Source organism: Myxocyprinus asiaticus, chromosome 21 (genome assembly GCF_019703515.2).
Source record: "Myxocyprinus asiaticus isolate MX2 ecotype Aquarium Trade chromosome 21, UBuf_Myxa_2, whole genome shotgun sequence".
Lineage (NCBI taxonomy): Eukaryota > Metazoa > Chordata > Actinopteri > Cypriniformes > Catostomidae > Myxocyprinus > Myxocyprinus asiaticus.
The window spans coordinates 21017956-21032113 of NC_059364.1; the positions used below are offsets into that span (position 1 = coordinate 21017956).

The 14158-nt window shown below is 37.1% G+C and overlaps 1 protein-coding gene across 7 annotated transcripts in view; it reads left to right on the forward strand.

Moving 5' to 3' along the window:
- LOC127411899 (potassium voltage-gated channel subfamily KQT member 5-like) overlaps nt 1-14018 on the forward strand; it is a 217528-nt gene extending 203510 nt beyond the window's left edge. For 4 of the 7 annotated variants that reach the window (XM_051647769.1, XM_051647772.1, XM_051647773.1 and 1 more), the window contains 6 exons: nt 1248-1356; nt 4212-4343; nt 4926-5036; nt 6622-6729; nt 7983-8112; nt 9358-14018. In XM_051647769.1, the coding sequence (XP_051503729.1) occupies nt 1248-1356; nt 4212-4343; nt 4926-5036; nt 6622-6729; nt 7983-8112; nt 9358-10422 (1655 nt within the window). In that variant the 3' untranslated portion in view covers nt 10423-14018. The remainder of the gene's footprint in view (nt 1-1247; nt 1357-4211; nt 4344-4925; nt 5037-6621; nt 6730-7982; nt 8113-9357) is intronic. The other 3 variants (XM_051647775.1, XM_051647771.1, XM_051647770.1) reach the window with 2 other exon arrangements.
- The last annotated feature ends 140 nt before the right edge of the window (nt 14019-14158 follow it).

Consider the following 14158-nt stretch of genomic DNA (forward strand, 5'->3'; position numbering starts at 1 on the left):
TTTTGGTCCAAAACAACAAGCTGAGTGGAAAGAAGTGATATGGCAGCTGATCATATTTTCATCCAAGTCTGTTTATTGTATCAAAATATTTATTGTATTGTATTTTTTAATTATTGTATTTCCAATAAAGTTTATTTCCACAAAAGTAGCCCTATCTAGAAGATTTCACAAAGGTACAAATGAGCATGACAGTGGCAGCAGTGATCTCTAGGCTTCAGCCCTGTTTGAGGCCTATGAGCTCAAAATTATGTTTCTCATATCCAGCTGTGCTACCACATTGGCTTCATACCCTTCTCAATAACACATAGTATAGATTCACCACAGATTATATGGCCTATAAGGCACCGTTTAACTTTTAAAATATTTTGCTTCACATTTTAATTGCAATCTCTCATCTTCTGCCATTTGTCTTTGTCATAAAGGTCATGAGTCCCATCTACAGTTACTTCCATAGTTTTAGATGGAACAATTCAATCAGTCCTAAAAGCAACATCTACAGATACATTTGGACAAATCTTTTTCTTTTTGAGTCACACTTAAGCCCTTAAAGGGATAGTTCACCTAAAAATGAAAAATGTCATAATTTACTCATCCTCATGTTGTTCCAAACCCATGCAACTATCTTTTCCCCATGGAACACAAAGAAAGATTAGGCAGCATTGAGCAGAATGTTAGAATCAGCCACCATTCACTTTCATTGTATGGGAAAAAGATGCAAGGAAAGTAAATGGTGACTGACCTACATTATGTCTAACATCTCCTTTGGTGTTCCAAGGAAGAAAGTCATACGGTTATTGAACAACATATGAGTAAGTAAAAATTATTTTCATTTTTAGGTAAACAATCTCTTTGAAGTTGGTATCTTTTAATAAATGCACAGATAGTGACATCTAAAGAATTATCAGTTGTGCTCAAAATGATCATGACCAAAAATTTTATGTTTTTAATGAAAAAAGGTTTTGTTGCCTCCCGACTTAATTTAATGTTTCAATACAGAGGCGCTTACTTCCTGTGTGTATGCTGTAAAGCTTTGAGTGGCCTGTGCTGAAGGTGAGGGGGTTGAGGATATGATTTGCTCTGAATGCTATGTTGATTCATAGCTATGTTGATCTGCCCTTGGCTTTCTCTAGTCTTCAGCCTAGTTTTGCTTCTGCAGAGCCTTTTTTTCAGGATCAATGAGGATCCACTACAAAAAAATCTTTCTGCTTAATATGATTTCAAATTCTCTTCCTTTCTTGATCTTACAGCTGACACCAATCTTGGACCCGATGATGCTTTCGATGAGAAGGGTTGCCATTGTGATGTGACTGTGGAAGATCTGTCTGCTCCTCTGAAAGCAGTCATCAGGGCCATCAGGTGAGTCTGACTTCAGTCAACACCACACTGAAAGATTACATTTGGCTTAACAAAGTCTGAAAGTTTAAACTAGTTTTAAAAGTTGAAGTTTGATGGATATACATACATTACGGTAAAACAAAAAGCCAGCTAGCTAGCTAGAGAGTCAGACTGTCACATAGATAGTAAGATAAACAGTCAGATAAATAGAGAGAGAGAGCAACTTAAAGCAGATTAAAGGCCTGTGAGGGTTTGTTTACATTAGAGTTTGAATTAAGTTAGAGTTTAAATTAACGAGCACGCTTACGGCCCATTTGAGCATTCCGTCAATGTAAGTCTATATGATTTTTTTTTTTTCCCATTCTGATCGTCCACTGTGCAGAAACCTTAAGTCTGATCAGTTAGAAAATAACTGCACACTATTCCAGAACAGTCTGAAGGTCTGTACCAAATTTGGTGGATGTAACATGAAAGCTCTATGTGGAGATAATGTGTTGAGTTGTGGTTTGGGTTTAGGGATAAAAAAAAGAAATAAAAAAAAAGAAATCTAAACAAAGTTTTTGGAATAACAGTTTGTTGGCTTTGTCAAGCCAACATACAGACTAAGGCTGTCAATTGATTACAATTTTTAATCGAATTAAATACATGGTATGCCTATTAATAAATCAAATTAATCACAATTTATCGCATATATAAATATTTGCGGAGAAAGCCCCTCAAATAACAATAATTTAATATATATTGATAAAATAATTATAAATAGTTATATTCAAATAATTACAAATAAAATAGATATTTATTATTAAAAAAATTATAATTCAGATAATTAAAATGCTTTATTGCGACAGAAGAGTAAAGCATTGAAAAGACAATACAAAAAGTGGCTTTAGAATCCAATATATTGTTTATTTCCATATTATTGAACATAAGCCAATCATTGGCCTACAGTTCAAAGCAATCCATTTTGCAAATGAATTCGTCAATCAGTCCGGGATTTATTTTAAGTGCTTGTCTAAGGACTCGTCAATGTACATCTGCGTCAGACTAATGATTTTGGAGGTTGCATCACGTCAAAAATGTACCGTTTTTAGGTTGCTGTGTCAAGTTAACCATAGTTTGAAACTTAGAAAAACACGTCTTGAGATCCCTGCGTTCAGATTTACACTCCATCATGTGTTTAAAAGCAAGAACATGTCCTCATATTGTGCTGTCTGCTGTCGGTGAGTATGGTTTTGGTTTGTTCTCTGTATAAGCTGTGCATTGCCTATAAGGCTGGAGTTTTGCTTACTGCCCCCTGCACAAAACAGGTGGTACCTTAAGCTTGAATTGCTCCGATGGTAGGAATATTCCCTATTATGGTCCGGGGACATGATTAATTGTGTACAAATTTTGAACGCGTTATTTTTTATATAATTAATTACGCTGAATTAATGTGTTAAATCGACAGCCCTAATACAGATACAAAAAAGTTAAGCAGAGTTCAACTTTATGCAAATGAGCAGCAAAGAAATACAGCGACAACCAATGAGAGTGCAGACAACAGTTGAGTAGAAATACCTACTAGCAACAAACAGCATGGAAACTCCGCAACCTCCAACGATTTATTCGCTGTCAGTGTGAACAGGGCTTTTGTCTGTGTTTTTGCCCTAACTAGCCACAACTGTGACGAGACATTTTTTCGGTCACTTGGTTTCTATTTCTGTGACATTGCATTGGGTCCAAAATCCTGTTTCACATAACTCTGTATTAAATGTTCAGAATTTCTGTTGTGTCATGCAGCATTTTTTTTTTCAGTGTGGACAAACAAATCACTTGTATTCACACTGTGGTCACGAGGGTTGACGGCACATACTTTGCCCACCCTGCTCTTTTAGTGGAGACACATTATATCACACTAGGGCAAGAACGTCTTCACTGTCTCTTTCCTGCTGGGAGAGGCCACTAATTGTTGCTTCAGGCAACTTCTCCTTTCACTCGCAATGCCCCTAACTATTAGATCTCATGGGGACAGGGGGCTGAGATTTTCCCCATGTCTTTTTCCCAGGGTGTCAGATGGACTGGCTCACAGGCAGTTCTGCTTACACACCAGCTCATCTGACATGATGCGTACCTGTGTGATTTGAAAAACTGACAGGGGTCTCAATGTGTAAGATGTTACTGAGATTTGTTCACCATTGTGTCAATATTTGCAGTTGCACCTTTGCTCTAAAGAACTTTGCACATCAAATTGTTTGGGATATAGTGTGGTCGCCCCAATACCTCTGTTTACAAAGCTAATGTCTTTCACAACACATAGCTTCACTTGAGCATGAGCCTTGCTGTTTTTAAAACAGTGGTAAATCTGATCCTATTTTTCTCTCTTTTTGTGGAGATAAACTAGGATGTTGGTATTTGTGACTTATTTCTGCCCTCTAATGGTTATGATCAAGCTTGCACAAGATAGTCTAATAGTTGCAAATAGGTTTGCTGTTTAGCCAACACAGTCATTCCAAACTTCTCCAGAAGATTAACCTCAAAAGACTTTGATCAGTTCCAGAGTACAGGGCCGTCGTCAAGGGGCGACAACCAGAAACATTTCTTACAAAGGGGGCCCACTTAGGTTCTCTATGCCATGGTATAGCCTACTCACTGGGCAAAAGGCTTGGTATGTGCAATATTTAGTATACAAACATTTTTGCAAGCAAAACTGGGAATCAGTTTTTGTTGTCATGATCAAGATTATATTTTGACTGTGTCAAAAGATACATTTGCACTTTTTCTTATCTCTGAGACATCAGTCTCTTTTTTATTTTTTTTATTTTAGTTTTTTAGTTTTTGTCATTTCTGATCAAAGATTAGTCAGATTAGTAAAATCTTTCTTGTTTCTCTATTGACAGGATAATGAAATTCCATGTGGCCAAGAAGAAATTTAAAGAGACACTGCGGCCATATGATGTGAAGGATGTGATTGAGCAATACTCTGCTGGTCACCTGGATATGTTGTGTCGTATCAAGAGTCTTCAGACTAGGTGAGAACTGACAAGCCCTAGTTTTATAACTTTGGCATTTATGCATAATGACCCAATTGAGGTATTTATAAAAACAGATATACTGTAAATATACTGTATACATTACCAGTCAAATTTTTGGACACACATACTTATATTTTATTACTATTTTCCAAATTTAATAATAATAGTAAAGTCATCAAAGCAATAAAATAGAAGAATGGTAATTATACAGTAATCAGAAATGTTAATGAAATCAAAACAATCTTATAACTTAGCTTCTTCAAAATATCCACCCTTTAATATATATATATATATATATTCAACATTTAAGCATACTCCTTTAGATAAATAGGTTTTTATGATCATGAGAAACATACATTCAGTCAAGTGTGTCCAAAACTTTGACAGGAGGTGTAAGGAATAAATATGCAGTTTATAAACTCTATGATGCACACATACAATTCATTTGTCAGAAATACACAGAACATTATTTATTTAAGCTGCAAAGTACAGAAAATTGTTCAACTACTATGATTTTTTATGCACTTATATACTTTCTACATCTACATGTTACCTTCCTGTCTGCGCTCTCCCATTCAGGTTGGACACCATTGTTGGTCCACAGACTCTGAGCAGCAAAGCCAAGACCTTTTCCTCTCCCTCCCTGCACTTGTATTACAGCCAGGCCAAGAGGAAACACTCTGCCCCAGGGTCAGCTGACCCACAGTCCCCTATTCTAAACTCCTTTAACTCTTAAACATACAGAAACAAGTCAATAGCTGAGGCTGCATGTCTAGCTCAGTGATCATTACCCTTTGGTAATGGACACTGGTTTGAACAATACAACAATTTAAGTTTTAAAACAGCATTAAACTTAGAGCTGAAGTATGTTATTTTTACGCCACTAGCGCCACCAAACAGAATTGCAAAAATAAACTTTGTTCCCAAAACAGCTTTCTGAATATGCCCCCCATCTGCTGTTCTTCAAACAAAGAGATAGTCAGTGTGAATGTGTTTGTATAGACAGGTTGCTCAAAACAAACAGAGAAATTTTCATAGTGCCACAGAGACAGTGCTTACAGTTTTTGAGAAAATTAACTTATGAACTGCTTTTAGTTGTCCTTGCATATTAAGCTTGAATAGGAGGAAGTATTTTAGCACAGAAAAAGTTACATACTTCAGCTTTAAAGGCTGAACACTAGGTAACTGATTTGCCACTGACCCAGAGCCTCAAGCTGTTGGCTCTGTCCAACACATCCTTTCCTAAATTTCTCCATTCATTATATAAAAGTGTCTCCCTTTTTAGTAATTTTAGAAAGAGCAAAAATCAACATACAGTAATTGTGATGCAGTGCATGAATGCGCCTGTTTTAAGGACTAACTTTTAGATTGATACATACCTACTTTCGCTAGTATTTTGTATTTCTTTTACACTGCAAAAAAAATTTTTTAATCAGCATTCAATTTAACCTTTTTTTAAGCTTCTAAAAAACTTTGTGAGATTTACACTTAAAAAAGATTTGCCATGGGAATATATATATATATATATATATATATTTAATTCCTAGCAACCTTAATATCTATAATTAGGATGCTAGGATATTTTACTGAAGAAGAAAAAAAAACATAAATAGTGATTAAGAAAATGTTTTTTTTCAGTGTAATTTTCTAAATGTAAAGTAATACAACTTTTGTACAGTTTGTAAAAAAAAATTCCTGCATGGAATGGCCTCCTAATCAAAAAAGTAGATTTAAAAGCTCAGCCTACCAGTACGTATGTAATCCATTGCTGTCAGCTAGATTTGAATGGACAATCATTTATAACTTACATTTAGTCTTTAGTCTTGAGTATCTGAACCTCAGTGACTGACTTTCAATAGCAATCCATTAGATGTTAACATAACTAGAACTCTGTGTCGTCTCTGAGGCCACATCCACTAGTACTTTTCATTTGAAAACGCATTGACTTTGCTCTGTTTGCGCCTCTTATCCACACTAGAATGGCGTTTTCCTCCACCGAAAACAGAGCATTTAGAAAACGCTCTCCATTACCACATACTTTGGAAAACAATGATGGTAGGACACTGAAAACGGATTAGTGTGGATGTGGCCTGAGATGCTGAGTTGCCTGTGGCTTGATCATTCATGTGTCTTTGTGAATTGCGTGTAGCTGAGGTCAGTAGTAGTACTGTGCCATGGTGACATAAGCACTTTGTCTTTAACCATCTCTCTCCTCCTTTTCTCTAACGACACAACCTAAAAACTTTATTTGACCCCCGTGTGTTTTTTCATACAGACTCGCCACACCTGTGCGTCCACATCAGACACTTGGCACCAAAGCCAGGAACCTTTCCTCTCCCTCTCTACACTTGTATTACAGCCAAAGCAGGAAGAAGCACTCTGGGTCAGAGGCCTTTAGAAGGCTGGGGAACCGCTCTTGGGGCTATACTTACCTGAAACAATGCATACTGTGGAATGGGTTCTAATGATGAAGATGTATATAACTGGAACTATTCAATATTGAAGGGTTATTTTGCCATATGTTATCAGAACTGGAACTATTACACTAGTTTAAAAAAATGTAAACATTGTTTACTCACCCTCATGCTGTTCCAAATCTGTGTGACTTACTTTCTTCTGTGAAACACAAAAGGTGACATTAAGCAAAATGTTATGGACTGAGAGCTTCAGTAACCGTTCGTCTTTATTATATGAACAAATACGCAATGAAAGTGAATGGTGACTGAGGCTAACATTCTGCCTAGCATCAAAAAAAGAAAGTCATGCGAGTTTTGAACATGAGGGTGAGTAAATGATGGGTGAGTAAGGGTGAGTAAATGATTACATTACATTAAATGATTACATTTTGGGTGAACTATTCCTTTAAATTAGAAAGCTGAATACAAAATCTGGGTGTGTTATGAACCTCTCTCGTTTTGGTGTATTTTAAAAGGCCATATAATCTTCACCATTGGACCTGCCCCCCTGATTTTAGCATTGTTTGTCAGTCAAGGTGATTGTTAATCGTGTAACAAACATTCTGATTGGTGAAGCCAATTTATGTAGATTCATGTGATTACTATTTGTTTAACTTAAACTGCTACTGCATGATGGATTTGGAGAGACACTGAATTATAATACACTTTTTCTAACACCTGACAAATACATAACCACATACTGAAACATGCAGTCCCACTGGACCTACAGCATTTGACCCCATGAAATCAAAATTTATTGGTGACTTATCTTGTTCGCAGAGACATATTCAAATTATCTAAATGAGAATGACCTCTCCTTCTAATATCACCTGCAACCAGCTATAATGTGGGCATTTTAACCAGCTGATTTAGGTATATCGAGTGCATTATATCAGCCAAGTCTTGCACAGACCAAGTGACTTTTAGAATGTACGTAAATAATACCTTTAATAATTCAAATTTGTATTAAATACACCAATTACATAAACACATTGACAGATCTTTTCTGCTCTCTTTTTTACTTAGGAAAATGAACAATGTTGATGAACTAACTTCATTTCTTATTCACTAACCTGAATCAGGTTTTATCCTGCTGCGATGTGCTGTGCTCGAGCTAGAGTAACAACAGTGTAAAGGTGTAGTTTTATGTGTGCTTAAAATCACTTCTTTTGTCTCATAGGGTGGATCAGATACTGGGAAAGGGACAGATTTCTGTAGACAAGAAAGGCAGAGAGAAAATACTCCAAGAAGGGGAGTCCCTGGAGCACGACATGAGTATGCTCGGCCGTGTCTGTAAAGTTGAGCGACAAGTAAGTCAACTGGTCACATGAATGCGATGGTCTATGAAACATACTTGAACACATTTTTAGGCTTGTTTGGTTAATGTGCGAGTGCATTTTAATATAAACTTTATAATTGTATCAAAAAGCAGATTGTCTCTTTTAACTGAAAGGCAGGACTTCCATTCCTACTGCCACATATTGAGTATTACAACCCATTCATTTTACATTTTCATGCTGTCTCTGATATTATACAATCTCTGCACCATTTTTTTTTTCACCTTGCAGTTCAGGGCTTCCGTTGGACTAAGAAAATTAAATGTGAATTTGTTTTATCTGATTTTTAGGCTTGTGATCGATGCCTTTTTCACACATTGATAATTGGAAGATTTTCCCGTTGATTATCGATATATATCGGGATTTTTATTTCTTTTTTTTCAGATATAAAAAGGGCTGCTTGTTCACAATAGTCTTTATCTTTCCGAACATATTTCTCAACACACCTTTGGTAAAGTGGGAGCGGCAGGGTTAATTTAATGGTGTCACACACCAGACGTGTCTGACGGATGACATGTTGTGTTCTAAAATTCGTAACAATTATTTTCTACAAAGATAAGCACACACTGCCAGTGCTCAGCGTCAAAGTTCTGCAGTGCCACAGAGTGCAACTCGCTTATTTTTCCAAAAATGTAACCCAAATCATTATCAAAGGACAAAGATTATTTACTCTAGCCATCACTGGACGATATATTGTTTATATGTATCTTTCATATAGCCTACACAATGTATTTTCAGTTATAAGAAGTATGTTTTTTTCTGGTATTCAAGGCTACATACAAAGAAATTGCATAATAAACATCGCCATTTCTAATAGTTCAGTTTGCGCAGGTACTCCAGTTTTATACAATAACCTGCAAACTAATCAAACGTCACTTTGTTAATTCTTGAAGTACAAAAACCTTTGTAACTTAGGACTGACATATGCTGTTCCACATCAGCTTGTCCTCTGTGTGTGATTCTGGTGCCTTTCCTACCCACGACTGGCTTCAGTAAATGTTACTGTATATCACACTCTTGTGGTCTCCCGACGTTATTACGCCAGACTGTTAAACAGAAGGCCGACTGAGTAAATTGGAAAGCATGCAAATTAGGCTTCTAATTTAAATGATTAATTGATGCTTTAAAAATATATCGATAAAATAACGTGCTGATCAATAATCGATATATCGATATTTTATGACATCCCTACTGATTTGTATTCTCTATATAATCTAGGTGCAGTCCATTGAGTCAAAGCTGGACTCATTGCTGGATATCTATCGTCAAGTTTTGCAGAAGGGTCCCTCCTCAATGCTGGGTCTATCTGCCTTGCCCCTGTTCGAGCTGGATCAGACATCTGACTACCAAAGCTCCATCCATAGCAAGGATTTGTCCTCCTCCTCCCAGCTTAATAGTGGAGTGTCTCACTCTGGCAGCAGTAACATTCACCATGGCCTGGATCTTGCCCTGGCCCCCAGTGAACTCAACCTGGGTACTGGTTACCCACATTTAGCCTCCTCCTTTCCACCATCCCCCCTACTCAACAATCAACCTTCCAGTCCAGACAGTTTCTACCCTGGTTCCCCTCCTCCCATCCTCACCCCCAACAACCTTTCAAGAAGTCACCTGCGGTTCACTGAGCTGACCAGGCCTGCACCGGCTGTCCATTCAACCACAACTCTTCAGCTCCCGCCTATAGTACCACCGCCTCAGGGCCGGCCTACCAGCCTTATCCCAGAAACATTACAAGAGAGCAGGGCAGAGTGTCCAAACACTTGCCTGTTGGGAACCCAAACTGAGGTCCAGTCAGACACAGAGGCTGAGACACTTGAAACCACGGTACAGCTGAGGAATAAGCCAGAGCGCAGCCCCAAGGAAGAAGGGTCTTGGAGAAGACACCTGAGCCTTGATATTGACCCTTTGAGGCTCATATCTACCACAACATCTGCTTCACTGCAGGTTGAACGTGGGCTTGGGAAGTCTCTATCTGCTCAGAATCTCATGCTACCAGCTGCTGCGGACTGTCATCCCAGCCTATCCACTCAAAATAGTGGCAACAGAAACAACGAATCTAGTGACCCAGAGCCACTGGCCGACTGGGGCGATACAGAGCTGTTCATCAATGATAAAGAGCTGGAGGCCACAGATTGTGACCACTACCTCATCAATCACCAACAAAGCACCGATACAACCTTCTCTTCTGAGCTGCTATGGACAGGAGCCAGAGGGCTATCATCCAGCCAGGTTGGACCAAGAGATAGCCCAGAGTCCCTTACCTTGCCTCACGTTTGCTTGGAGTAACCACAGAGCACAGGGACCTCACTGAGGAGTGTGGACAAAATGTCCCCCATGTGCTTTTTTCCAAAGGAAATGGAGTGTCCAATGCACTCTACATCTTTTCTTGTTTTCACACACGCACAAAAAAAGACAAGTTCATAAGTGTATGTTCATACGTATGTATCAATGCATGGATAATTTGTCAAAAATAGAGAATAATAGAATCAATATCAGTTGGAAACTGATTGAAAAGAAGCATTAAAAGAATTAATGATTAGGATAGTTCACCCAAAAATTCCTCCATTATTTAATCACCCTCATGTTGTTCTAAACCTGTATGACTTTATTTCTTCTAGGACTGTAACGGTTCTCGGTAAAAAAACGAACCGTACGGTTCGCCACCCACGGTTCGGTAAGCATTGGCACCGTGGTCGGTTCACCTCAAGTTTAATGACGCATCTGGAGCACAAGGTTTGGTGAAGAAAAGAAAGCGTCAAACAGACATGCACAGTTACAACCTCCGCTAATGCACCTGAATGGATCTGTAGATAGATATGCTCCACCTGTGTTTCACGTAGGTCAACTTGATGACATCACTGTTCTGCAAGCGTTGTGTGTAATTGAAAATGGCAAGTGGAGAAAACGAGCCGCTGATAGAGAAGCCCCCTGCGTTTCTCCTTTCTGGGAACATTTTCTTTTTGCAGTCAATTACAATAGCGATGGTGAAAAGACGTTTACAAAACAGGCACTGTTTGCAGACATCGTTCGGCGCGAGTGCTCTATACTGATCATATGTCAATAATGCATGAGGGTTTATTTAAAACGCGCACGCAAGTTCTTCCTGTTTCCTCGCGTGGCTGTAATCTATCATGAGCATCAATAATGCGCTTTGATTAATAGAATTAAGATACCGTTATAGTAATACATTGATACATGATTAATCGTTATCACCCAGGGAAAGAGCCGCAGGTGAGCCGAAACTGCACACCGTCCCTTCCATTTTTAAGCAGGCATTAAGTGCTAATTCGGACAGACATGAAACAATAACCAAAGCGCTTGGGGTGTTCATATGGGATTTCCACGTATTATTAAAATACTCAAGAAGCATTATCACAACATCCCTTCACGTATGCATTCTAATAGCAAAGTTATTCCTTCTATAATGATGCACAGCTTCCGAATATTGAATATATGTTGAGATGAATTTGAAGTGCACTTTATTTTGATGCATGTAGCGTATTAGAGCAGGTATTAAGTTAAAATGTTGATTTAGTAATTAGAGATCATGTTTTTTTAGTTAAGGACCCAGACAAAAATTAACCATGGTTTTACTATAGTAATACTGTAGTAACCATGACTGCTGTCACAATGGTTTACTGAGCAGAAATCATTGTTTTGATACAATTAATCATGGTTTTATAACTGTAGTACTATAATTTTTATATACTAACCATGATATTACTATATATTGTAACCATGACAGTAACCATGTTTATATTATGGTTACTATGATTTTACTACAAATGCCATGGTTAAACTATGGTTAGTGTTGTAAAACAATGATTGTTATTTAAGGGAAAACCTGTTGAAGTTTTTACCAAATAGATTATTCTTTGGATTTGGCAGTAATATTTTTTATAGATTTTTTCGGAACAAAGCAAATACCGAACCGTACCGAAACCGTGACCCTAAAACCATGATACAAACCGTACCATGAGAAATTCGAACTGTTACACCCCTAATTTCTTCTGTGGAACACAAAAGGAGATGTTAGAAACAATGTTAGGGACTGATAGCCTCAGTCACCATTCACTTTTATTGCGTCTTTTGTCCAGCCAATAAAAGCAAATGGTGGACTTTCTGTCTAACATCTCTTTTTGGTGTTCCACTAAGAACAGAACAGTCATATGGGTTTGGAACAAATGAGGTAAATGATAACAGAAGTTTCATTTTTGGGTGAACTATCCCTTTAAGGAGTATGGTACTGAATGAGCTCTTCTTTCAACCTTGCATGGGAATGGCATGTTTAAAAGGCAACAGCAAATAGGAATGAATGTGTGTATGCACATATACTAATAAGCCCTCACTCAGCGTTAGGATTAATTTCTCACTTCCTTCTAAATGTTTTGCTATCCATTTACTGGCATGTGTAAAGAATTATGGGAGTAATAGCAGAAAACCAGATGGTCTTGTCCAAACCACATTAAGCCGTGATACTATGCAAACCTCAGCAGGGTTTGCAAGGGACTTCAGAACTCAGATCAAATATCTTCACACTGTAGCCTACACAGAGATGTGTTTTCTTAATTTAAATATATGTTTTAAAACATTAGATGTTTAGCATATGAAGAAAGCCGAATGCTATTGAGGAATGGTGTCATGCAAGGTCCTGTGAGGAGGTGTGTGGTATTTGTGACAATCGGTTTAGTAAAGAGCGCTGATTTCAATTTTTTTTCTAATTTCAGAGTCCTCATGTGGACATTCGGCTGCTAAAATGTAAAAAAAATGAGGAAGAAAACAGATTTGTTATCATGACAATAATTCAACAGTCGCAATATCATAATTAACCATTTTTATATGCATTGTAATTGCTTTGTAACCGGCATCCATTTAATGAGAAAGACAACTGTCACATTACCTGTCATGTTGAAATTTACACAGATGGGTTTTGAATAGAATTGTGGCAATATTTAATTTCTGTTGTATTTTCTGACAGCTTTTAAATTCTGTAGCAAGCAGGCATCTTATACCTGAACCTCAGCATTGGAACCTCTGTTCTAAATTTTTTATTCCATGCTTCTGAATGGTACAATAAGTGCTTTAACTAAAATGTTTATATGTTTAACCTAAAATGTAACGTGTATATCATTATGTGTATGTAGAAAGATAACCATGATTAGCTGTTAATTTTTTTTTCTCCGTTAAAAGCATCTGAGTAATACATTGAGGATGTTTTTGGCACTTTTCAATTGGAAGCACAACTGTTCAGATGTGTAAAGGAAACCTGCAAATGTGATAAGTTGTTTTAACATGAATATGCTTTAAAGATGATTTATAATCCAGTTGTGATGCATATTATGCTCATAATATGGGCACCTGAAAATTAAATTGAGAAAATGTCAACAGCTGTGGAATTCATGCTTGAATTGCAGAAAAAGGTTGGACGGAAACATTAGCCTTCTAAACACATTATATCATTCATATTATTTTTGTTATTACTTTAATGTACATTTTCTTTAATTTGTAATTCAATGTTTTACGGTGCCTTTTTTGCATTTTATTTAACATTCATAAAACTTCTGTATTCATAACAGCACTCTTACCTTGAACTTGTATTAAAATCGTTGTGTTTATTTTTCAATAATTGCACATTCACTGTTTGGCTGTGAAGCGTCTGCCGGTTAAAGCAACATTTCTTTGTTTTACCACTAGATCAAATAATTTATTACACAGAAACTGGCCTTAATATACATGCTTGATAAGCATTGTTAGTGTTCTCTGTCATTCAGAATAATTTATTTCATCATTGTGCACATGACAGAGTTGATGCTCTGGGATTGAAAATGCAAAATTTAAATTTATGACTATTATTATACTTAAATAAACAAAAGACTTGAAACTAAGCCTAGTGTACTTGATGTAAATGTCTATGTCTTTTCTTGCTTTGCTTGTTAAAAGTATTAGTTGTCATTCCCTCTTACCCTTACTTTTGGAAAGCCTGGTGATATATGCAGCTTAGAGTGGTTAAAGAAAATAACCA